Source organism: Typopeltis vanoorti, chromosome 2 (assembly GCF_054136105.1).
Source record: "Typopeltis vanoorti isolate ZY-2024b chromosome 2, IOZ_Tvanoo_1.0, whole genome shotgun sequence".
NCBI lineage: Eukaryota > Metazoa > Arthropoda > Arachnida > Uropygi > Thelyphonidae > Typopeltis > Typopeltis vanoorti.
The window spans coordinates 143,025,969-143,052,948 of NC_143550.1; the positions used below are offsets into that span (position 1 = coordinate 143,025,969).

The 26,980-nt window shown below is 36.7% G+C and overlaps 1 protein-coding gene across 1 annotated transcript in view; it reads left to right on the top strand.

The window, feature by feature from the left end:
- Uba5 (Ubiquitin-like activating enzyme 5) overlaps positions 1-26,980 on the top strand; it is a 135,068-nt gene that overhangs the window by 81,976 nt on the left and 26,112 nt on the right. The window contains exon 9 of the mRNA XM_090408563.1: positions 22,083-22,218. Coding sequence (XP_090264689.1) covers positions 22,083-22,218 — 136 coding nt within the window. The remainder of the gene's footprint in view (positions 1-22,082; positions 22,219-26,980) is intronic.

Genomic DNA, 26,980 nt, shown 5'->3' on the forward strand with positions numbered 1-26,980 from the left:
CTCCCTGATGCACTGTGGACCCATTGCGTTATTCATAGGGAAGCACTCGTGTCAAAATATCTGAGTCCTACATTGAACCAGGTCTTAGAATATGTAGTGAATGTAGTAAACTTTATAAAAACTTGGCCGTTGAAGGCAAGGTTTTTCAAAAAACTATGTGAGGATATGGGATCCGAGCACACATCTTTGTTGTACTACAGCACTTCGCCATGGCTCTTTCGTGGTAATGTTTTGTCTCGTATGTTTGAACTGTGACAGGAAATTATTTTTCTTAAAGAGGAAGACCACAAGTATACCGAAAATTTTGTGAATGAAGATTTTTTGGTAAAACTAGCATACTTATGTGATATTTTTGAAAAGACGAATGCTCTGAATCTCCCCCTGCAGGGATGCAATGTGCACCTTTTAAAGTCTATTGAGAAAATTTCAGCTTTTATAAAAAAACTAAAACTATGGAAAAGAAAAATAAATGAAGACTGAGGCAAAGAATGTTTCCCCTTGTTGCAACAGTTTTTGACCTCCAATGGAGTTAATTTCTCTTGAGGTATGAAATCCATCTTTGAAGAACACTTATCACAGCTTAACACCTGGTTTGAGAAATATTTTCAAAATGATAATATCGATAAATTTGCATGGATTCAAGATCCATTTAATGCCAGTGCTCCATTTGAGTTTACTACCGCAGAAGAAGAGAATCTTATTGAGTTGTCTTGCGACAATACATTGAAAACAAAATTTAGCAGCATGGAATTAACTGAATTTTGGATATCAGTAAAAGACGAATATCCCCTTCTGAGTGAATTAAAATTCTCTGAGCTTTTGCTCAGAGAATTTTAATTCCATTTGTGACTTCTTATTTGTGCAAAGCTGGATTTTTGGCAGTTGCTGTGATAAAAACTATGTATCGTGCGAAAATCAATGTGGAGAAGGAAATGAGGGTAACTGTGTCCAGTTTGATTCCAAAATTTGAGAAAATGTGTGGTGATCAACTGGCTCATTCATCCCACTAATGAAAATTAGTTGAATTTGTTCAGTTACTTTTTTTGTGATCTTAAATACGTGCTTTATTTATTTTTACCTAACCCTTTAATTAAAAAAATGATTCGCTATTTCGCAAAGTGTACTTGCTAGAATTTGACATAAGGCGCCTTGGGAAAACCTGGATTCAGCAAGGGCACCAAAAATCGAAATGTTTGGGAACCACTGTGTTAATGGATAGTATGCAATGAGTCTTTTGACTCCATGGAGTCAAATACGAGTAGGAGAGGAGGGGCATGCTGCTAATGATATCGGATGACTTGAATCCAGTTAGTGTTAAGACCTGTAATCATAGTACTAGTAACAGTATTTCATGTGGCAGTGAATTTGAAGCCGTCTAGTGTGAGGTGAAATTTAACAAGATCAATTATATAGTTGGGTGTTGTTACAGACCTGGTATATCAATTGCTAGTGATGAAGAAATAATACATCACCAAACAGAGATGATAGGTGCAAAGAGAGTAATCATTATGGGAGACTTTAATTATCCAAATATTGATTGGGTAACAGTAAAATCTCACGAGAAGAATGAAACTGAATTTATTGAACTGTTGCATGACAACTTTCTCAAGCAGCATGTAATAGAAGGAACTTGAGGTCAAAGAGTGTTAGATTTGATTATAGTGTCAGAGGGTGTTTCAGTTAAAGATGTAACTATTCTGCCTCTGGTTGGTGACAGTGATCATAGAGTACTCACTTGGAAAGTGACTAAGTTTATGAATATTCCAATCAGAAAAGGTTACATGCTGAACTACAAAGCAGGGAATTATGACCAACTGAGTTCACCAGTATGGTATTGGTTGCTGGATGGGAAGAATATCAACAGTGCATGGGAAGCATTTAAAAATTACTTAAATGATGCAATATTAAAATGTGTCCCTAGATTCTGAAGAATAAATAGCATAGGAGTCAAAGATGTGTAATCTTATTAAGCAAGAGATTCATAAGAAACAGATGATGTGGAAGGAATACTGTGTGCATAAGGATGATGTCCATTATGAAAATTATAAGCAGCAGGCTAGAATAGTCAATGGAAAGCTAAGTCTGAATATGAAAAGAAACTGGCTCTGCAAGCTAAAGACAACCCACAAGAATTTTATCAATATGCTGCAAGTAAAAGAAAGAATGAATATGAAAGAATAACTCTTCTGAATACATATGGTGTGTGAGGGTGACAGATGCAGAAGAAGTTGTTCAACTAATGTGCCTATTTTGCTAAAAGCTCTCAAAATGATGTATGCAACATTGAGTTCACTGCCTACCTCTTCACTGAATGAAGAAACTCAGGTGTATGAAGAAGAGGTATTATGGAAAGAATGTATGGTAATCCCATTGCACAAGGATGATGCAAAGACCGATGTACCCAACTATTGACCAATCAGCATGTCAGGAGTTGGTGGTGAAGATGATGGAAAAATTGGTTAGGGCTCGCATTCAGAAATGGGTTGACAGTGAATCTCTACTTTGCAATGAACAGCATGGATTTACTAAGGGAAGGTCATGATTTAGCAACTTGCTCAAATTCTATGATAATGTTACTATTAAACTAGACAAGGATAATGGATACACCATGATACTTTTGGATTTTGCTAAGGCTTTTGATAGGATACAGCATGGAAGACTTGCATAAATTGGAGAATATGGGTTTGGATTATAACATATTAGCGTGGATAAGAGGACGGCCGACTGATAGATATCAAAAAGTGGTATATGGGGGATGTCAGTCTGCAAGATTTAAGGTAACTAGTAATATATCATAAGGATCAGTCCTTAGTCCACTGTTATTCAATCTGTAGATTAATGATATTGGGAAGGAGTTGACAGGCAACATACAACTATTTGCTGATGATATAAAGATAGTTGGGTAATCAGAAATGCAGCTGATATACAGTACTTGCATTCTCCTCACTTTTACACATTTACAATGATTTGAATAGACTGGAATTGTGGGCATGGGAAAATGGATATCAGTTTAATGTCAGTAAATGTGCTTTGGCATGATTAGATATTCAATGCTGTATTATATTGGTTTGATTATGCTAGAAGAAACTGATGATGCTTAGGGATCTTGGAGTGTTAGTAGATAGCAAGTTGAAGTTCAGGGGCCATGTAACAAAGACTGCAAATACAACTCAAAAGATAATTGCAATGCTGAAATGCACTTTGACATGAATGAATGAAAAGGAATCAAATAATAATGTCATCTACTTCAGCAGCCTTTGCACATTTCAAGTTTTTGATGACTTTTCTACCTGAAGTACTGATATGTACTGGTATTCCTTTTGAAAATTTCTACTACTCTTCTGCCACTGCTTGTTTCGTTTAATAATCTTTCAAAGTAATTGTTCATGTGACCTTTAACACCTTTGGTTCTAATACTCTTTCATCCATTTCTAAGCTTTTCCAATAGACCCCACAACATTTTGCCACCTTATATTTATTTTCTATATTCTTACTGAAGTCTTTCTATAACATTTGTTTAGCAACTTTTACACATTTACAAAAATCTCTTACGTTTTTCTCTATATTCTTTCAGGGCATTTGCTGACTATTTGCTAGGAATTTTTGGTATTCTTTCTTTTTTTTTCATGAAAAGAATGAGTTTTCCTCAACACACTATCAGATTAATAGCCAACTTGTACAGAGAGCAAGAAGCCATGGTAAGAACAGGTGTTGGATTAACTGATTGGCTTCAGGTTTGGAAAAGGAGTTAGGCAAGGATGTTTACTTTCTCCTCACTTTAGTATAATATGCAGAGGACATCATGGGTGAAGCATTGGATGAGGTAGATTGATTAGTAATCTTTTTTTTGTCTTAAGGAAATTAGTAATTGATTAGTATGCTGATACAGTACCCCTTTGTAATGACAAAGAAAAACTAGGACAAATTCTTGACAAAGTTAACAAGATCAGTAAAAACAGAAGACTTCAACTCAATCCTAGTAAAATAAAGATTATTATTCTCAAAAGAAATACAAACAGGGAAGCTCTTGAGAAACAAGCTTACCTTAATGGAGAAAGAATTGAGGAAGTCAGCAAGTTTGAGTACCTAGGATCCATTATTAATGTGAAGAATTGCTGTTCAGAAGACATCAGAAGAGGATTAGGAATGACTAAAAAACAGTTAGAGACTTGTCTAAAATCTGGAAGGATCTATCACCATGGAACAAATTGGAGGATTTTGGATGCAGTTGTTTTTCCAACAGCGACTATGGATGTGAGACTTGGAACCTAAAGAAGTCAGATAAGACAAGGATAGCTGCTTTTGAGATGTAGTGTTACAGAAGGCTGTTGAAGATATCGTATACTGAAAGGCATATAGATGAATGGGTGTTAGAAAAGATCAGTAGAACTTTAAGGCTCCTTAAGGACATTGACAGAAGAAAATTCAATATTTTGGACACGTTGAAAGGATGGAAGGAGGACTTCGCAGAACACTTTAAAAGAGGAAGGGGTAGACAGTCAGTGAGTTGGATGGATGGTATGTATGTAGTGACTGATCTTCAGAGAGTTGAAGCCTCTAGAAAAGCGTACAACAGGACTACATGGTGAGCATGGAGTGACCATATGGCATCTGGGTGCCCAGTGAACATATGGATATGAATTCTTCTTTTTCTAGACTGCTTCTTTAATTTCTTGTGTCCACCATTGTGTTCTTATTTTCCTATCCTTGCACACAACTTACCACAACCTCCCTAGCTGAGTCAATTTTTTTTTTTTTTTTTCAGAATTTGCTACTTTGGTCCTTGTTTTCAAATCATTTCATTTCTTCTTCAGTAATGTTTGTATAATTGAGTCTACAGTTTATCTGTAAAAGCTGCTCAACTTTAATTCTTTTTAAAACTTTCTTACATGCTGTTCTTTTCAGTGTGCTATTTGCTATTCATTTTTATTCAACCTAGAATTAAGTGGTGGTCACTTCCGATTTCAAATCTTCTGTATACTTTTATCCTGTACAAGCATGAAGATATCACTATCAACAATAACGTAGTCAATGAGGTTTTTTTTTATTTCTTGTGTCTTCTCCCCATGTGAGCTTGTGCACATCTTTATATTGGAACATGGTGTTAATAATGACTAGTCCATGTGCTGAGCAGGTCCAGCAGATATTTACCATCATTATTATCAACCTTTCCCTTTAATCCAAATTATCCTAAAACGTTCCTATATGCTCAGTGGGATTCATTTCTTACTTTGCTCCAACAAGGACTACTTTTTCTGCTTACTCTAGTGACTCAAAAAATTCTTCCACTTCTTCCTTAGGAGAACCTTCTGTGGGATCATAGGCACAGATAAGTTTCATTGTCCATTTCCCTATTTTGAAGTTTGCCCACATTACTAAAGAATGTATGGTAGCTTAAATGTTGATTGAAACTGATTAGAATTCATTGTATAGTTTTCATAAAACGAATACACATCACTGAAGAATAAAATGAAATACTGGTTTAATAATTCCAATATTTAGTCTGTCACTGAGGCATGAAAGGTGCAATGCAAGACTAACTTAAAAACTAACAAATAAGGATTCACAAAGCTCTCTAAAATATGGAATATAGTAATATTAAAGCCTTCACTCAATATCCAAGGCTACTTGACAGTGCTTACCTACCCTATACTCTAGGCTTTCAGTGTAATTATTTCCACTTCCTTTATGTTGCTTCTTATATGTTTGTCTTACAGAACTGAAATATACATTAGGCTTGTGTGAGTAAGAAGATCATTGTTAAGAGTGCTCTGAAAATATAATCTCATTTCATTAAAAAAATAAATAAATAAACTGTGATATTCAATTATAATTTGTTTTGGATTTTAAATAATCTTAGTTTAGTTTAAATGTTTATTAAAATTTAGCATACTTTATGATAACTTTCATTGTTATGGTGGCAGTATGTAATAGAATAATGGTGGCTAAAGATGCTGTTAGGATAGTTTGACATGAGAAGTTTTTTTTGGTACAGTATGTGTATGAAAAGTATTTATTACAGAAGGTGAAATTTTTTGATGAGACTGGTGAGCAGATATGTAGGAAGTTCTTTGAGAATGAGTGCTGTGCAGAGTGAATAAAACTCATGATAGTAGAGTGGGAAATGTTGACAAAATTGGAAAAATGTAAGTGTTGGCAAGATGTTTATGAAAGTTCAGTGGTAGAAAAAAGGTCAGGAGAACAAACTAGATGTCATGGCAGAAATAATACACTTACATGGAGTCCTTCACATGATAAAGTATGAACATGAATAATTGCAGAAACTTTGCATTAGTGGTAGAGCTGAGAAGAATAAGAAAGGTGTGAGATAAGAAAAAGGACCATATGACAGAGTGAGAAAAGTAGAATAAAGTTTTCTATGGTGATTCCATGATACCAGGAGTATCATGAGATCAAGTAATGAGATCAAGACTAAATTTTGTTTCTGTGGTGTAAAAATTAACAATATAGTATGAGAGATGAGAAAGTAAGTTACTGGTAGAAGGACTGCTAGGATCTTCAAGTAGCAAAAAAAAAAAAAATAAATAAAAATAAGAGAGAGTAAAGACTCTGAGTTTGTTGCCAAGATATGATAGAGCGGAGTTGAGAAGGGTCAAGATTGCAAATGAGTCAGTACAAGTTGTGCAGTTTGCATAGGCCTGTGGACTGAATTTCATTGATGGAATAATTTATAAGGCTGATTGGTGGACTTTGGAGTTATGTGTCTTGAGCAAGCATTGCTTACTGAGAGTGTGGAAATACAAAATAAAGAAAACTATTTCCATATTCAAATTTCTGTAGCTATTATAGTTATTCATGTTGAAGTTTCTCGAATAAAAACTACTTGGAATTGAAATGAAAATAAACAATTTACTAAATTAAATATTTACATGCTGGTGTTTTGCCAGCTGAAATTAACATTATCAAATGCACTTTAAAGAGACATGCTCAGCAATGACTGGGGATGAAACAACCTTGAAGGACACTTGTCTTTGTAGAGCCACCATGTCACTCTCTGCTGCAGTGTTTCTGATCACTGTTGTTGGGAGAGTAAGGGTTCTGTAGAATGTGAGCCACTTCCAGGAACTGTCTCTGTGATTTGAAATGGGATATGTGTAGTAGCATGGCCTTTCTTCTTCCAAATTAAACAGCATATTTGGTACCAAATATGTGCTTTTTATGTTCTTTTTCTTCTTATCAAGGTGACCCATCCTATCAGTCCAAAACACTGGACTGATAGGATGTCACATTAACAAATGGGTTGGGGGGATATCATAAGTAAACACTTGGGCAGGAATAAAGATCCTGGCAGTCCTTGATTTCTCTCAGGAAGGAGACTTTATCGAGAGGTTTATAGACGTCTAATTTTGTATTATTTTGGGAGTGAGTCGGCCTCTCAGTTGTACCTTTAATGTAAAATAAGGATATGGTATATGTATAGTCTGGTTGGGGGGGGGGGGGGGCAGAATGTATTTCTTTTATTTTTTTTAAGGAGTTTAGCAAAGTATTTGTTCTTGTTGTTATTGTAATCATTTTGTTCCAATGATGTAAGTAGAGCCTGTTGTTCCAGATGCAGTACAGGTACTGAGAACAAAATTCATGTGCAGAATAACTGCACTGCATCTGGAACGACAGGTTATTAGTATTATTATTATTACATGACACCTCCAGGGAGTCCAAAGACTCATCGTGGGAGGACATCTACAACCCTCTGTCTCCACCACTCACTCAATCCACCAACTACAACAAACCACAACTACACCAACACCATCTACCACCCATCACCACTACTTTCACAGACAATCGCAAATATCCATGTCCAATGCGGGATTCGAACCTGCAACCTTTTGGCTGGAGAGCAGATATGCTAACCAGGCAGGCTACACCTGCCTGGTTGGCAGAGTATATATACATTTTATATTTACATAAAATGGTTACAACAACAAAGAAAAACTAACCTCCAACCAGACTACACATACCATATCCTTACCTTACCCCATTAAAGGTATGGGGGTGCATAGACTGGGCTCCTAAAACAGTGCAATACACAGTATAAATCTTTGCCCACGTCTCCTCCTTGCTAAGGAATGATAATGATAAAGGACTCCCAGGCGTCTACAGTATTCCATGTCAATGTGAGAGCCAATATTTTGGACAGATAGGACAAGATCACCTTGGTAAGAACACAAAAAGAGTATTTGGTATGGTCAACCTAAAAGCAGACTAGCACAATATGGTTTGAAAGAAAATTATTTCTTTGGGTTTAAGAAAGCCAGGCTACTGCACAGATAGATTTCATTTCAAATCACAGACTGTTCCTGGAAGTGGCTTGTGTTCTACAGAACCCAGTACTCTGCTGTGGAACTGATGGTGTAACCCTATACAAATTTTGACACACCACCTTACCCTTCCATTAACAATAATCACAGATCGCTGCAGAGATATTGTTGCTGTGATATTGTTGCCCTCCACACACACACACACAACTGTCTTTGTTCTTGAGATTATTTCGTTCCCAGTCTTCACCGATTGTGTATCTTTAAAGTGCCTTTGATAATGCTAGTGTGAACTGGTAGAATGTCAGTATTTAATTTAATTAGTAAATTATTTTTCATTTCCAGTTCCAAACAGTTTTTATTCCAGAAACTGCAACATGAATAAAGGAAATTAGAGCTATTGAGAGAATGCAGGTGAGTATAAGAATGACCAAAAAAAACCAAAACCTAGTCTGAGGTAACAATATTGAATGGGATAGTCAATATAAGGCATAAATGTAATTGTGGATATAAGAGGGTATTGCGGTACAGCTTATGCGTGTTAATAACAATTCCCAGCAATAAAAGGGATGCTTTTTCTGTCAGAGGTTGGTGCAATCTTGCCAAAAGTTATAGGTGAGACTTGGTCAACAGCAGGTGATGTAGTTCCAGAGGTGGAATGTGAAGTAAAGTATTTTCGGTGAGAATAGAAACAGGATTGGAGGGGAAGATACTGCTGTTGATAATAGATGAATTGCAGCCAGAGTAAGAGGTCACCATGAAGATGTTGATGTGGAAAGCAGTTTATTTTTTGAGGCATTGTGTGATATGGTGGCCAGCATGTCAAAATGTACAGTTGGTGGTTGCTGCAGTTGGCTGGGTGGGTGGGGGAGGCTGAAAGGAACGATGTAGATGACAGCATCATCAAATGCATGATGAGTGCAGGCTGAATAATTATTTTTGAGCACTAACTAGAAGGAAATGGAATTTATTCACTTCCTAAGAGATAACTTGAAACAGCATGCAATGTGCAATGGAAGGGGTTCTGGAATTTGAGAGTTCTGCATCTGGCTATAAAGATCAGATCTGAAGATCTGTCCACAATTAAGATAGCCACATTGCCTCCAATTAGGGAAGAGTGATCATACTGTCTTGACTTGGAAGGTTATCACCTGTGGAATTTTAATTTAAGAAGAGATCTTATGGAACTACAGGGACAGATGATTTTCACAAGCTTAGGAGGTAGCTCAAGACATTGCCATGGCATAAAAATCTGCAAGGCAGGGATGTTCACAGTGTATGGGGGATAGTCAAGGGATATCTGGAAGAAGCAATATCAGATTGCATACCCAAGGTTAGGAGGATAAATCAGGTAGAAATTAGATGAATGAATGAGTATTATCATTAAGCAGAAGCTGGGGAAAAAAATGTTGTGGAGGGCATATAAGAAGAAAGATGAAAAGCAAACTCACGAACGGTACAAGACACAGGCAAGAAGATTCATTGTCATGGTATGGAGAGCAAAATCATAAGAGGAAATTACCTGAGAGCAGGGCAAAGGAAATTCCAGAGTTCTTTTGTGCTACGTCACTAGTAAAAGGAAGAATAATTATGAAAGGATAATAAGTGACAATGATAGAAAAGTGACAGAAGCAGACAGAATAGTTAAGTTATTACTGAGTGGCCACTTTACAAGGATCTATCATCTAGTTGAAAATAATGAGTGAAATATGTGGTGATAGGAAGTGATGCAGAAATAGAGGTTGATGAATTGGAAATACTTAAGATATTGCAGATTCACTATGCAAATGCCCACGTATTACAAGGAAGGATGAAAGATCACATCAGCTGCAAAGATATTGCCATAAACTAGGCTGTTTAACTTAAGCCTCTGCTCTAGTAAAGTCCCAAAGGAGTGGAAGGAGGGCTGACATGCAGCAAATTATAGAACAAGCAGTATCTCTGGAACAGTGATAAAGATATTGGGGAAGCTGGTCAAAGATAAATTCAAAAATGTCTGAATTAGAATATAATGCTCTGAGGGACAGCATTAATTTGAAAGGGTAGGTTATTCCTTAGTAATTTACTCACTTTTAATTTACTCAATTTTAATCATATTCACTCATAGGGAATGGCTATGCTGTGATACTGCTGGATTTTGCAAAAGCAAAATACCACATGGAACTCTTTACACAAAATGAAGTAAATGGGAATGGATATGAAGTTGGTGATATTGATATTAGGATGAGTGATGGATAGATCCCAAAGAGTTAGTATGTAAAGGAACAGAATCCAGAGTAAGGCAGATGACTAATGGTGTGCTGTAGGACACTGCAATCGTCGCAATGGGCGGGGAAAGGGTCTCAAAAAGCACAGATGAGTCGGTCAAAAGATCAAGACTATGTGCTTAGATCACTGCTGTTTAATTTGTTAAATTTAGAAAATGATTAGAAGGGAAATATTGAAGTGTTTGATTATACAGATTTGGTAGTGTGTAAGCTCATAGAATGATTTCAATAGGCTTGATAGTATGGACAAAAGATTGGTACCAGGTAAATGGGAAAAGTGTAAAGTTATATATTTTGGGATGAAAAGACTACAAATTTTGTGCTGTGTTAGCAGGACTGTACTCCAGGAAATTGATGAAGAAAGGTATTTGGGATGTTGATTGATAGGGAGTTTACATTCAGGGGACATATGAGGCATATTCAAAAAAAGACCAAACTTTTTTAAATAGCATCCCAACCAGCATGGAGAGCATGCTGTGGCTACTGAACACACCTAGTAGGGTTTTGACAACAGACTGCCATTGGTCCTGTTCTGCTGTGAGCATTAGTTGGTGGGCTATATCCACTGAAGTGAGCACATGCACAAGCTGTTTGTCAGATTAGTGACAATAAAAGAGCTTGAAGAATAATGTGCGTGTGTGTGAAATTTTGCTGCAAACTTCGTAAAAATTGAGATGCGAGTTTATGGCTATGACGTTGAAACCAAGATGCAATCGTCGCGGTGGGTGGGGAAAGGGTCTCAAGAAGCACAAATGAGTCAGCCAAAAGATCATGGTGATGTTGGTTGTGTTTTTTGATTGGAAAGGCATTGTCCATTATGAATTTGTACTATGTGGTCAGATCGTAAACAAAGAGTTGCACCAGGAAGTTTTAGTGCATTTGAGGGATGCTTGTGCATAGGAAGAGGCCTGAATTGTGGGAAAACCAGACTTGGATGTTGCACCACGACAATGCACTAGCTCACACGTCACTCCTCATCCACAGTTATATGGCAAAACATCAGACATCTGTTGTGTCTCATCCACACTATTTTCTCGACTTAGCCGCAGCAGACTTTTTCCTGTTTCCCAAACTTAAAACGACTTTGAAAGGATGTTGTTTCCAAACCATAGAGAAGATTCAGGAAAATGCGATAAGAGAACTATGTGCCATCACAGAAAGTGCATTCCAACAATGGAAGAAACATTGGGAATGGTGTATCACCAGTAGAGGGGACTACTTTGAAGGGGACAGTGCTTAAAATATTGTGAAATGAACAATGAAGTTTTTATAGCAAAAGTTCGGTCTTTTTTTGGACATGCCTTGTATTGCAAAAGTTGCCAAGATAGCTCATAGGATTACTTAGTTATTGGTTAACATACAGCATGCAGAGGTAAGGAAGGTATCATTCCCCTTTTTAAGGCTTTGATACAGCCACATCTGGATTATTACACAGGTCTGGTCGCCTGTGTTTCTTGGGAATGAGAGAATGGTGAAGTGAATTCAGAGGATAGTGCTCAAGATTGTGACTGATCTATGGAATACCCTCTTCCCACAACCTTCAATTTATACGATGATAGATTGAAGGTTGTGGGTTGCAAAATTTGATCGATAAGTGGAAAAGAGGAAATCTAGAAATGTTTCAGTTATGTTGAACAATATCAAATTAATGTCTCTTAATTTTTTTCTTTTGATATGTGTCACTAAATGGACATATCAAGTAGTCTCTATAAATTAAACATGTCAAGAAATTATATTCTTGGTTTAATCCTTTATCCAAGTGTAAGTAAACAAAGTTTGTACCTGAAGTAATTTCAGGACTGAGAGGAGACCTCCACATAGTCTTTAAAGGAATGCGGAGAACCGACCAGGGCTTCTGACCTAATGTCCAACCCTCACCTTCTCATGGTGCACCCTGTTGGGTATCTACTTGGATACTGAACGGACGAGGATGGGCTGGCAATTTGGGATTTAGCCAACCATATTGTATTCTTATTGGTTAAACCAAAATATTGAATGATGGTACAACATGACAAAATTTCATGCTGGCTGGGTCGTCGCCCGGTTAAACAAGGCCCTCGTTGTTTTCGCCAGGGAACCAGGGAAAACAGTGAAAAGTCAGCTACTGGAACAAATCTGAAAATAAACCCCAACTCAACATCACCAGAGTTAAAGATCGGTACTATCAACGTAAGAAGCCTGAATGGCAAAGAAATGGAGCTAGCTGAGGAATTAGATAAGTACCAGATCGACATCATAGGGGTGACTGAAACAAAAAAGACCAAAACTGGTGAGATCTTTCTGAGCAATAAATACAAAACGTTATATTCAGGCAATGACAATCAAGGAAAAGAAGGAGTAACCATAGTATTCAACACAAAATACGAGGCTAATCTTCTTGAATGGCAGTCAGTCTCAAGTAGAGTAATGTGGGTAAATATGAGAATGGGGAACTGGACAATGAGACTTATTTGTGCCTATAGTCCCACAGAAGGTTCTACTAAGATAAAAGTGGAGAAATTTTTTGAGGGTTTAGAAAAAGCAACTGACACAATGAAAAATGAAAAGTTGGTCCTTGTTGGGGATCTAAATAGCAGAGTAGGAAATGATTGTGAGACATACAAAAATATTTTGGGAAAATTTGGAAAAAAGAGCAAAGCTAATAATAATGGCAAATATCTGTTGGATTTCTGCTCAGGACATGGACTGGTTATTACTAACACCATGTTCCAACATAAAAATGTGCACAAATTCACATGGAGAGAAGAGGCTAGGAATAAGAAAAGTCTCATTGACTATGTTATTGTTGATAGTGATGTTTTCTCCCTGGTGCAGGACACCAGAGTGTACAGAGGATTTGAAATTGGAAGTGATCACTATTTAGTCTTGAGCAGGATAAAATTGAATTTCATATTGAAAAGAATAACATGTAAGAAAGTTTTAAAGCGAATAAAAGTTGAACAGCTTTCAGATGTGAGCTGGAGACTAAAATACACAAAGATTATTGAAGAAAAAATGAAAGAGTTTGAGAACATGAATCAAACCTTGGAGATTCAGTGACAAACTCTGAAGAAAACATTGATTGATTCTGCCAGAGAGGCATGTGGTGAGGTTGTCTAAGGATAAAAAAAATCAGAACTCCCTGCTGGACACAGGAAGTTAAAGAGGCAGTGAAGGAAAAGAAGAAAGCATACCAAAAGTTCCTGTCAAATAAGTCAGCTTGTGCTCTTAGAGAATATAGAGACAAATGCAAGAATGCTAAGCACTGTGTAAAACTAGCTAAACAAAAGTCATGGGAGGACTTTGGCAAGAATATAGAAAATAAATATCAAGAAGGTGGCAAAATATTCTGGAGGTTGTTGAAGAAGCTTAAGAATGGATGAAAGAGTGCTATAAAAGGAATTAGAGATGATAAAGGTGGCATGAAAACTGGAGAAAAAGATATCCTTGAAGTATGGAGTAATTATTTGAAAAACTGCTAAATGAAACAAGCAGTGATGACAGCACAGTGGTAAAAAACACTGACCAGGCATGCAGTCAAGAATACATATCCATACTTGAAGTAGTCAAGAATACATATCCATACTTAAAATGTGGAAAGGCAGCAGGAGTAGATGATATTCGACCAGAAATGCTGAAGTATGGTGGTATGAGAGTCTTACAGTGGCTGCACTGCATAGTTCAGAAAGCCTGGACAGAGGGACGAATTCCCGATGATTGGAGTAGAGCTCTCATAGTACCCATATATAAAAAGGGAAATAAAACTGCATGTGAGAATTACAGAGGTATTTCCCTACTGAGTGTTCCTGGCAAGATCTATGCACGTATACTCGAGAAAGGGTTGAGAAGAATTATGGAAGAAAAGCTTGGTGAAGAACAAGCTGGATTCAGGCCAAATAGAGGCTGTCAGGATCAGATCTTCACTTTACGACAAATAGTCGAGAAAGCATGGGAATATAACAAAGATCTGTATTTAAGTTTTGTCGATCTGGAAAAGGCATATGACAAGGTGCCAAGAGAGAAGCTATTCAATACGCTGCAGTTATATGGTGCCAATGGGGCATTATATCAAGCAATACTTAGTCTTTATTTGAGTTGTAAGTCAGCAGTTAGAATTGAAGAAAGTACAGGAAGATGGTTTAATGTTAAATCTGGTGTGAGACAAGGATGTACATTATCCCCTCTGTTATTCATAATCTATATGGATCACATTATGAAGGAAAGTGGTATTAAACATGATATCAAAATTGGAGATGTTAATCTCAGTTCTTTGCTTTATGCGGATGATGTTATACTTCTAAATAAATCCGCTACAAGTCTGCAAGATTCTCTGACTAAATTTAATAGCTGTTGTAATAGATATGGTATGATGGTCAGCAATAAAAAGACAAAGACAATGAAAATAGGCAGAATCATTGAAAATGTCAACTGTGTTGTGAATGGAGAACCTGTGGAACAAGTAAAACATTTCAGCTATTTAGGCCCGATTTTTAGGGAAGATGGTAAATTAAATATAGAAATAGACAACAGAATCAGCAAAGCTGGTATGGTGGGAAGTCAATTGAATAAATTCATATGGAATAAGAGAGAAATTAGTCGGAACACTAAATTAGCTGTATACAAGAGAGTGTTCAAACCAGTTTTAACTTATGGATCTGAGAGCTGGGTCAGAAGTAAAACACTTGACCAAAGACTAGAGACCGCAGATATGAGAGTCCTGAGAAAGATTAGAGGCGTGAACAGATGGCATCAATGGCAATATCATATTAAAAACGAGGATATTAGGAAAGAACTTGCCATTGTCAGCATCCAGGAATGCGTTAGCAGAGCTAATCTCAGGTGGCATGGTCACTTAAACAGAATGGGCGAGGAAAGATTAGCAAAACAAGTGTTCTCTGCCAGGTTGGCAGCAAAACGACCCAGAGGAAGACCAAGATATAGGTGGATTGATACGGTACAAAGTGCTTTAGATGATAGAAATATAAGATCTGATAATGTTGGAGTGTTGACAAGTAACAGACTGATTTGGAGGAAAATTGTAGATAGGAAGTTAGTAATGATGTAATTTTTTTTTCATGTAGTACTATCATATCCTGTACACCCCTTGAGGGTACATGGCAGGAATTTGATGATGATGTAATTTCAGGACTAGGCAACTCATATATAGAAGCTAATGACTTCAAATCACTTGCCTTAGTATCCCATAATGCAAAACACATATCCTTACAGACAAGTATAATGCTATGCATTATGGGAAGGGTCACTATCCGGGCTGCTTTCAACCTTTATTGAGGTGAAAAAGTAAAGGGTTGCCCATCATAGGCCTAGAGTAGTTAGTCTAGGGGTGAAAGAGAGCCTGATAATATTAGGAGAAAGAAAAGACAAATAGATAGCATGAGACATAGAGAAAAGCCCTCAGCTCTTTATATCATCATATAGCCAACGGTTATCAGTTTTTATTTTTCACCAATCTCATATAGATGAACAACCAAAAGACCAATTAAAACTCAAGTGCAAAGATGACTGATGTCCAGGTGGTTAGCCCCAACTGGGTTAACTGCCTTGAGTTGGCCTTCTTTACTTGGGATTGCCCTCCAATCATTCCTGCAATTGACTATAAGACACGTTGAATTAAGAGGATGGAACTATTTAAAAAACCTCTCATAGCAAGAATAGACAGAATTTTATCCCTCCTCCCCCTGGTGAATATTGCATAATGTGGGTGGTCTACACCATCTATCTCCTAGAATGCTTCTTTCTAAATACAAAAATTGTCTCACTGAATAATAAAATTTCCACAATGCAATATTATAAAGCATTTGGATGTATATTGCTGGTTTTGAAATCCATGTTTCTTTCTAACCTTCCATAAATGTTATTTTAATTCATTAATTATGTTCTTCTTCTCTTCCGTCTAAGACGGGTTGAGTTCTCTTGAGCAGCATCTTCCAGTCTCCTCTATTCCTTGCTGTTCTAAAAAGTTCCTTATATGTTCTGCATCCCGAGATGTTCTTTATTAATTTCAGCCAGGTGATTCTTGGTCTTCTGGGTCTTCTTTTTTCAGTTGGAAAAGTATTGATTAGGACATTAGGAAGTCTGTCTGCATCCATGTGTACAGTTTGGCCAAACCATCTCAGTTGTTGTTTTCTAATTTTTTCTATTATTGTCTTTTTATATAATAATTCTTGTCTGACTGTGTTGTTTGTTTTCTTTTCTGTCCAACTTGTTCTATTTATTTTTCTTAAGCATTTCATTTCAAATGCCAGCAGTTTTTTCTCCTCTCTTTTCTTAACTGTCCACCCTTCTGCTCCATAGATGACTGTTGGTATAATTATTGCTTCATGTAATTTGATTTTGGCTTACTTAGATATCTTGTTTGTTTTCCAGATTTTCTGTAATTTTCCCATGGCGGTCCATCCTATCGCTATTCTGTGTTTGATTGTTTTGAGTTCATCTATTGTTTCTGTCAGTTTTGATTCAAGATATATGAAGTTATCTACTTGTTCTATTTGTTCTCCATTTAGGGTGGCTGAGATGGCAGTTCCGTTCCTCCCTATTTTCATCACTTTTGTCTTTTGTATAATTATTGTCATGGCATATGTTTTACAGGTTTTGTTTAGCTTGTTTATCAACCTTTGTAGTTCATTTGGGGTTCTTGCAATAAGGATGAGATCATCTGCATATTCAGTATTATTTATGTTTAAACCATTGACATTGATTCCAGGCCTATTGTCTATTGCCTTCATTACAACTTCTTCTAGATATATGTTGAATAGGCATGGGAATAATGGGCATCCTTGCATTATTCCTTTATGGATCTATGGGTTCTGTTGTGATCCTTTTTAATTATTGCATTTGTCTTAGAGTAATATTTTATCAGAAACTGTATTATATATTTGTCTATTGCTTTTTCTAGTAGAATTTTAACAAGATTTTCTCTGTTGATGCTATCAATTGTTTAAAGTTCAAAAAAACAATATAGTTCTTTTTTGGTCTTCCCAGCTGAGCTCTGCTTGTTGATGCAATGTGAAAATTTGGTCTATTGTTGAATAGTTTCCTCGGAAACCAGCTTGTTCTATGCCTATCATTTCTTCATAGGGGTTTTTTAATCTATTTTTTTATAATTCTTACGAATATTTTATAGGTGTGGGGAGAGTAAATTGATTGGTCTGTAATTTCTGCAGTCTCTTTTGTTCCTTTCTTGTATATTGGGATGATCTTTCCAGTTATCTGGGATCTCTCCTGTTTGTAGTATTTTATTGAATAGGGTTGTTAAATATTCTATTGATGTGCTGCCTCCATATGACCACAGTTCAGTAGGGATAGTATCAATGCCTGGTGCTTTATTGGTTTTCATCTATTTTATTGCATATCTAACTTCTTGTAAAATGTTTGGGTAGTCGTTATTTTCTTCTATTGTTGGCATTGTAGTTTTGTTTCCTTGGTGAAAGATAGTCTTAAAATGGTTTGACCAGATTTTTCTTATATCTTCAATATTCCCAGTTTCAGTCATCTTGTTGTTTATCATTGTTACTGCTTTTGCTGAGAATTCCTTTGTAATGTCTCTTATAGTGTCATGGAAGACTTTTAGATTGTTTTATTGGTATGCGTCTTGGCATTTCTTAGCTTTTTCTTCTAACCATTTTTCTTCGGCCTTTTTGCATAGGTTATCAAATTTATTTTTTAGTGCTTTGTATTTTATCTATTCTCTTCATTGTTTTGTTGGTTTACAAGTATCTTGGCCTCTCTTTTTTCTCTTCTATTGTAGCTACGATTTTTTGGGTTATCCAGTGTTTGTTTATTTTGGGTTTGGTACCTAGAGTGTCTTTTGTAATTGATAACACTGTTTCTTTTCCTTCCCAGTATTTTCCGCTGTTCTGGAAGATGGAGGGTTTTAATTTCAAGCACATCTATTCTTGAAATTAAAACTGAAATTTAATTTCAAGAAATGAAAATTGAAATTCTAAAAATCGACTTCTGCTTGAGCTATCTTTTAGTTTTGATAGGTTGATTCTTCTTTTCTGATATTGTTTTTCCTGTTGAATTTTATCTTCACTGTGGCAGTTAATATTTCATGGTCAGTGTCGAAATCAAAACTTAATGTTCGTACATTATTTACTGATCTTTTCCATTGTTTGTTTATGATGATATAGTCTATGCAGTTCTTTATATTACCATCTGGGGATGTCCGTGTATATTTATTATTAGGGTGTTGATAGAACAATGTGTTTGTAATCATTATTAGATCGTTTGCTTTACAGAAGTGGACTAATTGTTCTCCTCTATCGTTAAGCTCTCCATATCCAAATTTCCCCATCACATCATTTTTGTCTGCTGTGAACTGTCCTATTTTAGCATTAAAGTCTCCCATCACTATCGCGAGTTCTCTATTTTTGGAATTATCTATTTCCTGTTGTAGTTCTTCATAGAAATTTTCTATTTCTTCCTCTGAATGGTTACTGTCTGGTGCATATATTTGGATTATTTTAATTGTTTGACCTTTTTCTTTTGCTTGAAGTTTGGCTGTGATTATTCTAGGAGACACTGGTTTTATTTCAATTACTGAGTGTGTAAGTTTCTTCTCAATTAATAATGCAACTCCTTCTCTGTGTATGTTATCTTTTCTTCCTGAGAAGTATGGTCTTTCTTCTGGTAAATCCATCTCCGCACCAATGTGTCTCTGATAAACCTAAAATACTCCATTTCAGTCTTTTTAAATTTTCCTGGACTAATTGCAATTTTCCAGGCCGGTATAGTGATCTTATGTTGAGGGTGGCTATGTGTTTCACGTCCTTGACTTGACCTTGCTGATTTCTTACCTACTCTATGTGGTCTTCGAGTAGGTGCGTCGGCTGTCCCGTATGCAATAGCACTATCTCGGTTTGTAGACTTTTTCCGGCTCATGAAAGTTACTGGCATAATAATGTAGCCAGCTTGCCATGCCTCTGCTACACCCTTTGGTCCATGGCTCTTTATTCTTTATTCAGAGCAACCCATTTGGGTTTCTCCCACCCGGGGGACACACCTAGTAGGAGTGTCTTCCCATTGCTGACAGGTGGTGGATATTGCAAAAAAAAAAACATGTTCTGTTGTAAGCAATGGAATGCCCAACACATTACATAATCTGTTCCAAATACGCAGGGCAAGAGGGCAGCTGTAGAATGCATGTTTGACTGTTTCCAATCGGTAACAGATGTCACAAATTGGATCTCTGATGTTAAAGTACCCTCCATTTGATGTATTAACTGGAAGCAGTCATATGCAATTCTCCAAGCAAGATCCCTCCTATTAGGGAATCCTTGGAACTTCAACAAGTTTATGAAACAAAGTATTGTTGTCAGTACTCAACTGTGGAATTTTGTGGCAAAAGAGATTAAAGATATCTTTATACCAAATTTTACTTTTTTTTAATGGAAAGAATGTCAACCCAGAGTGTTTTAGCAGTCTTAGAGTTAAGCACAGAATATTGTAGTATTCAGGAACATTCTAAACTTTTGGACCTTTATAATCATTTACTCTAAACAGGGGAAGATGAAAACCCAGGTACTACAGGAGAAGGTCTGCACACGTGTGATTAATCTGCAATATTTTATGGATTTTTGAAGCTGTTTTGCTTAAATAGCAGAATTTTAAGACTGGAAGTCCAAATCCTCCATGCTTCTTTGATAGTTGAAGAAATTCCTTTTTAACTTCTTGGTATCGGCTGGACCAAAAAAATTGCACAGGTTTACTATATAATTGCTTTTCTTCAGCTTCTGTGATATCTAATATTTATTATGTAAAACTGAGCAGGAAATATTATGATTTTGAGTACTACAGATTTAGAAGAAAAAGGAGAGTGGCCCTATTTTCCAGTCTTCTAACATTTCAAAGTTCTTGGACTGGTAATATTGGGTAAGTGGAGAAAGGAATTCCAAGTATAATGAGGGGTACTTTCTTAGGGGTTAGTCCAAAAAGAATGTCTCCAAGATCCCACTTTCTAAAAACTTTTAATTTTGTCATTTGCATTAATAGTTAACCCACTGCTTCGAAAATTGAAGATACCAAGAAATGATATACTTGGTTTAATCCATTATCCAAGTGTAAGCAAACAATGTTTGCACCTGAAGTATTTTCAGGACTGGGGAAACTAGTGGTGAAGGGGGTATGCAAGCACATCTCCTTGCGGACAATGTATAATGCTATGCATTAAGGGAAGGGGTCACTACCCAGACCAGTTTCGACCTTTATTGAGGTCTCTTTGGTGGGAGCCAGACCCAGAGGTGATACTAAGGTTGGAGTAATGCAGAAGTCATATTTTCATATACGAGTTGCCAAAAGGTGTCACACCTTATTATTAAATTACTCTGGATTAGAGAAAAGTTGGAAGTTTTTCCACTTGGTTATACTATAAATTGAAGATACCAAGAAATTAAATACTTGGTTTAATCCATTATCCAAGTGTAAGCAAACAAAGTTTGTTCCTGAAGTATTTTCAGGACTGGGGCAACTCATGGTAAAGGTGGTATGACTTCACATCATTTATCTTTATTTTGCAAACTTTGTTTGCTTACACTTATCTCACATTAGTTTTCCATGAAAGATGCATTTTAACATGTTAACTACTGCAGTACTAATTTTTTTTCCATATTCACAGATGACTGGGAATAATAAGTTAACATGTGAAACAGATACGTATCACACGGCTCTAGCAAAAAGTGTATGTGTGAGGCACACTTATTGCACACGGCAGTCAAAGTGTTAAACATTTGATTGATCTTTCTCATATCCTGGATTTGGTGCCTTCTGAAGGATGCAACCGAAGATCGCTATTTTGCCGATAACAATTGAAATAAACTGTTTATGAAGAGCTATGTCAGAATAAAGATTATGGGGTCGAGTACAGCATCTCGCTCAGTGATGTCAAAAATATATGTATATATTGAGTGAATGATGAAGACTTTATTGATAAATGACAGTGCTCTTGAAAAATAGAGGATTAATTCATGTAAAAGCTATTGTTAAATGAAAAAAAAAAAAAAAAAAAGCGGTGGCATTACTTTTGTAATGAGCCTTGTACAGGGTTTTATAGAATTGATACAGAGGAAATTTTTAAGTACTTGAGTATTGCAGACATAACAAGTGATCATACTTGAAAACTGAGTAAGAATATAGTGTCTCAGGATTAGAATTTTTCTTTTGGATAGTGATGAATGAGTTGCAAAAGTGTCTTGAGTGCTTTATAGGTGAATGCATTCAAGGAGAAATGTAATAGGCATTGTGTGGATAGTCTGGACCTCCCACGATGCTTCTTCAAATTCATGAATATTTCCATGCAGTAGTAGTAATAATAATAAATTTTATACTTCAGAGTATGCATTCATTCCATGAAAACTGAAGCAGTGAATATACTTTACCATTTTTCTTCAAAAGCCTTACACTGTAAACAAAAATAAAATAATAATAAATAAATGAATCCTAAAAATAATGTAAAATATATTCTGTAAAATAGCAAAAATTGTAGATGAAGTTTGGATTTTGTGAATGTAATTGTTTCACGTATTAAGTTACTCTTTTTTAGGCATCTTTTGAACTTTGGAGGTGTAACATATTACTTGGGCTATAATGCACTTCAAGATTTCTTTCCAAGCATGGTTTTGAAACCAAATCCCAACTGTGATGATAGTTTCTGCAGACAAAGGCAACAAGAATTTCAGGTAATCCCCCCCCCCCTCCCCATATGTATGCTGTAGAAAAAATTATATTAGGAATCTTATAATCATATTATATTTCTCCATATTAATATTTAATCTTATCTGAGGAAACAAAGCTTATGTATAATCCATCTCGAGACAAAACAAAATCTTCAAGAACAATGTTTTTGAATATCACATAAAGGTGACATTCAAAACTAAGTTAGAATAATTGTCTTACACAACTAGATGAAAGTTTCATTCAGTGAAATATTGTTTGACTAAAATTAAATTTTATTTTTTTTTTAATTTAAAGAATACTTGAAAGAAAAATAAAGAGAAAATTAAACTACATACTTTAGTTTCAAGTTATGTTTCTCAATAAAGTTCTTGAGGAAATGAAAATGTATCTTGAAATTTTCTCAGTCCATATATATTCGTAAATACAGTCTATATTCACTCATAACTACCTTTTTTCCAGAATTTTGTGAACAGCATCCACACTTTTCTTATCATTTTTATTCTTTGGCTAATATAATATATCATTATTCAAATTGCGAGGGTTGATGTCAGGAAGATCAAATGAGTCAAGAAAGTGATACAAGGACTAGGACGTACCCCTTTAGACAATGTGCAGCTACGTTGCCCTACAGTTGCAAGAAGTGGATGAGGGCTGCCGCATCAAGGGCAGATGCGGGTAAAGAAGCAAGCCCAGCAGGTGGAGAGAATGTTGCAAGTGGAAACGTTGAATGTAGGAAGCATGAGTGGAAAGGTAAGAGGAAGTTGGACATTTTGTGTGTACAGGAGACAAGGTGGAAGGGGGAAAAGGCAAAGGAACTGGAAGGCAGGTGTATAAATTATTCTCCTCTGGAGCAAATAAAGAGGGAAGAAACAGTGTCAGAATTGTGGTGTGTGGCAGAATGAAGGGTGAAGTACTGGAAGTGGGTAGGAGGAATGACAGGATCATGTAAATGAAACTGGGTCTTGGAGAAGAGCAAGTGGTTGTCTTATGTGCATACGTCCTGCAAGTTGGCTGTACAGCAGAGGAGAAAGATGCATTCTGGAATGTGCTAGATGAAGAAATGAGGGAACTGGAAGAAAACGAGATGTGATTGTCGGAGGAGACTTGAACAGACACACAGGAAGACAGAATAGGGACTGTGAAAGGGTGCATGGCAGCCATGGAGAGGGAATGATGAACCAGGAAGGAGAGAGGATTGTAGACTTTGTGATAGTGTTTGATCTGGCAAACAGTTCACAGATTGACTACATTTTGACTAGAAGAAAACATCTTAAGGAAGTAACAAATTGTAAAGTAATCCCACCAAATCAAGTGGCACAGCAACAATGATTGTTGTGTGCAGACTTTAAAATAAGGTTGAAGGTAAGACCCTTTGGATGCCATGGGATGAAGACAATTAAGTGGCTTCTCTTAAAAGTTGAGAGTGTGAGGAACCTTTTTAAAGAGAGGGTGTTAGAGGATTTCAGATGGACTAGAAAGTGTACAAGATTGGAGACATAATTCAAAAGCAATTCTGAGCTGTGTAATCGAGGTGCTTGGTGAAACATCTGGAAAGATTAGAGAGCAGAAGGAGGGTTGGTGGTGAAATAATAATGTATAAGAAGTAGTGGCAGCTAAGAGGAAGGCAAAGCAGAAGTGGGATGAGTCAAGAGTGGAAGAGTACAGAGAGAGAAAGTGAGAAGCCAAGAGAGTTGTTGTGCAGGCAAAGGCCATTGCATATCAAGAACTTTATCGATTGGCAAAATGTAGAAATAAGGCATCAAAGGACATCTTACATGTGACGCAAATAAAAGACTGGAGGAAGAGTATTAAGGAGGGATGTGGATATAAGAAACAGATAGAGAATATACTTTGAAGAGCATTTGAATGAGGTAAATGCGAGGATTCACAGAGAAGATGGGCAGCCTTATGAGGGGATGGAAAACATCAGTAGAGTGAAAGTGAAGAAGGCCATAAAGACGATGAAGAATGGAAAATTGGTGGGCCCCCTGATAGGATCCTTGTGGAGGCATGGAAGGCACTGGGGGAAGAGAGAATTGACCTGCTGTGGGACCTGTTCATAAAAGTTTGCCAACAGGAAAATATACCTGAGGGATGGAGGGCAGGTACTCTTGTCTCCATCTACAAGGGTAAAGAGGATGCACAAGACTAAGAAGGAATAAATAAATTACAGAGGAATAAAGTTGATGTCCAACATAATAAAAATCCTAGAAACGGTTCTTGATGGAAGACTGAGGAAGGAGGTGGAGATTGCAAAGGAGCAATTTGACTTCATCCCTGATCAATCGATGACAGATGCTATCTTTGTGTTATGGCAGATGGTGGAAAACTTTCAAGAGAAACAACGGGAGCTACATCTGGTATTTATTGATCTGGAGAAAGCATACTATAGAGTGCCAAAGCAAGAAGTTTGGAGGTATCTAAGGGAGAAAAAAAGTGCCAGAGAAATATGTCAGGTTGGTGCAGAAGATGTACAGAAATGTGAAGACAAGAGTTCAGACCTTCCTAGGAGAGACATAAAATTTTCAAGTGACAGTTGGCTTGCCATGGTCAAAGTCCGTTCCTGTTTAATATTGTGACGGAAGAGGTGAGAGAAGACGTGCCTCAGACAATGTTGTATGCAGATGATATCATGCTGTGTGCAGAATCAAGAGAAGTGGCAGCTAAACTGGAAAGATGGGGGAAAGTACTGGAAGAGAGAGAGGTATGAGACTGAGCTGAAGTAAAACAGAGTTTGTGTTACAAAATGGATGGCAGCCAGGAGACAGATCTGAAGATGGAAGGAAATGTCATCAGGAAGGTTAGGGACCACATAGATACTTAGATTCAATAGTGAAAGTGGATGGAGAGGCTGAAAAGGAAATGGGATACAGGATACAAGCTAGATGGAACTGGAGAGAGATGGCTGGAGTGCTATGTGATAAGAGGGTGTCGATCAATCTAAAAGGCAAAATCTGCAGGGCAGTAGTGAGACCAGCTATGACTTATGCTACAAAAACTGTGGCCCTGAGAACAAATAACATCAGCAGGATGAAGGTAGTGGAAATGAGAATGTTTAGGTGACTGTGCAGTGTGACCAGAAAGGATCGTCTGAGAAATAACTATGTAAGGGGAATGGTGAAATTTACAAACTTAGGAGCAAAGATACAGGAGGCAAGGTTAAGATGGTTTGGTCATGTGATTAGGAGGGAGAATGAATATGTGGAAAGAAAGGTCATGCAAATGGATGTGCAGGGGAGGAGGAAAGGCAGGCAGTCAAAGAAGAGATGGAGGGAGCTGGTGGAGGAGGACTTAAGTATGAAGAACTTGGATGTGGTTACAGCCCAAGACAGGAGGATGTCGAGAAGACTCACTAAAAACAGCGACCTTACTTAAATGGGACAACCCAGATGAAGAAGAAGATTATTCGTTTGGAACTAAGTTTCAGTCCATTTGGAACAACAAATGGACTGAAATCGAAAGATGAATGGGAACAAAATTTAATATGCCTATAGTAATTGCACGACTAGATATTGTGGAATATGTATAAATATAATATATATATGGTCTGAAAAGTTCTCGGCCTAACAATGAAAAAATGAATTTATAATTTCAAAATATTTTTTTTTATTTTTCAACATAATCTCCCTTAAGACTAATACATTTATTCCAGCGATGCCCCAGTGCCATTATCCCATCCCTAATCAGTAAGATCTGCAAAATGCTCCTCTAGAGCTGCAATCACCTCTCGATTCGAAGAAAAACACTGACCAGCAAGGAAGAGTTTTAGTTTTGGGAGGAGATAGAAGTCAGAGGAAGCCAAATCTTGGGAATAGAGTGGATGTTCCAACAATTCATACTGCAGATCCCTTAATTTTCCCATTGCCAAAACACCTTTGTGGACATGTGCATTGTCCTGATGAAAGATTATTTTTTTCTTCTGCAAACCGAGTCTTTTCTCACAAATTTTTTCATCTAGTCTGGTTAAAAGATCAGAATAATATTCCCTGATTATTGTTTTACCTTTTCAAAATAATTAATAAACAGAATGCCTTTAGCATCCCAAAATATCTTTCCTGCTGATGGAACCGACTGTTTGGATTCTGGTGTGTAATGGTGAATCCAAGTCTCATCCATTGTAATAAATCGGCACACAAAATCAGTTTTGTTCTTGTTAAAATGCTTTAAGCACTGTTCAGAGATTTTCATGTGAATGCGTTTTTGATCTGCTGTGAGCAAGCGTGGCACCCATCTTGCGAAAAGCTTTTTCATTTGCAATTCTTCATGCAAAATATATCCTACACATTCTTTTGCAGAAATTTCACGCACTTTGACTCGCCAGTCATCCAATACCATATCGTGCACTTAATCAATGATTTCTGGTGTTGTTACACTTTTTGTACGTCCTTCACATGGATCATCTTCAAGGCTGGTACAGACATGTTTAAACTTGGCAGCCCATTTCTTGATTGTCGAAAACGAAGGAGAAGAGTACCCATAAACTTTTATGAACTTCAAATGAATTTCTTTTGGTGTTAAACCTTCTTTTACAAAGAATTTTATAACTGCATGATACTCAATTTTATCTATTTCAAGGAATACAGACAACACTTTTGCTTCAGACAGCTGTATAAAATGAACTACTTGATAGAATGACTTGCAATTTTACACGGATGCTTATGACAGATGTACCAACTTAGAAAAAAAAAAAAAAACTTGCTGATAGTGTTGCCATCTATGATTGAGGCCGAGAATTTTTCAGCCCACTCTCGTGTGTGTGTGTGT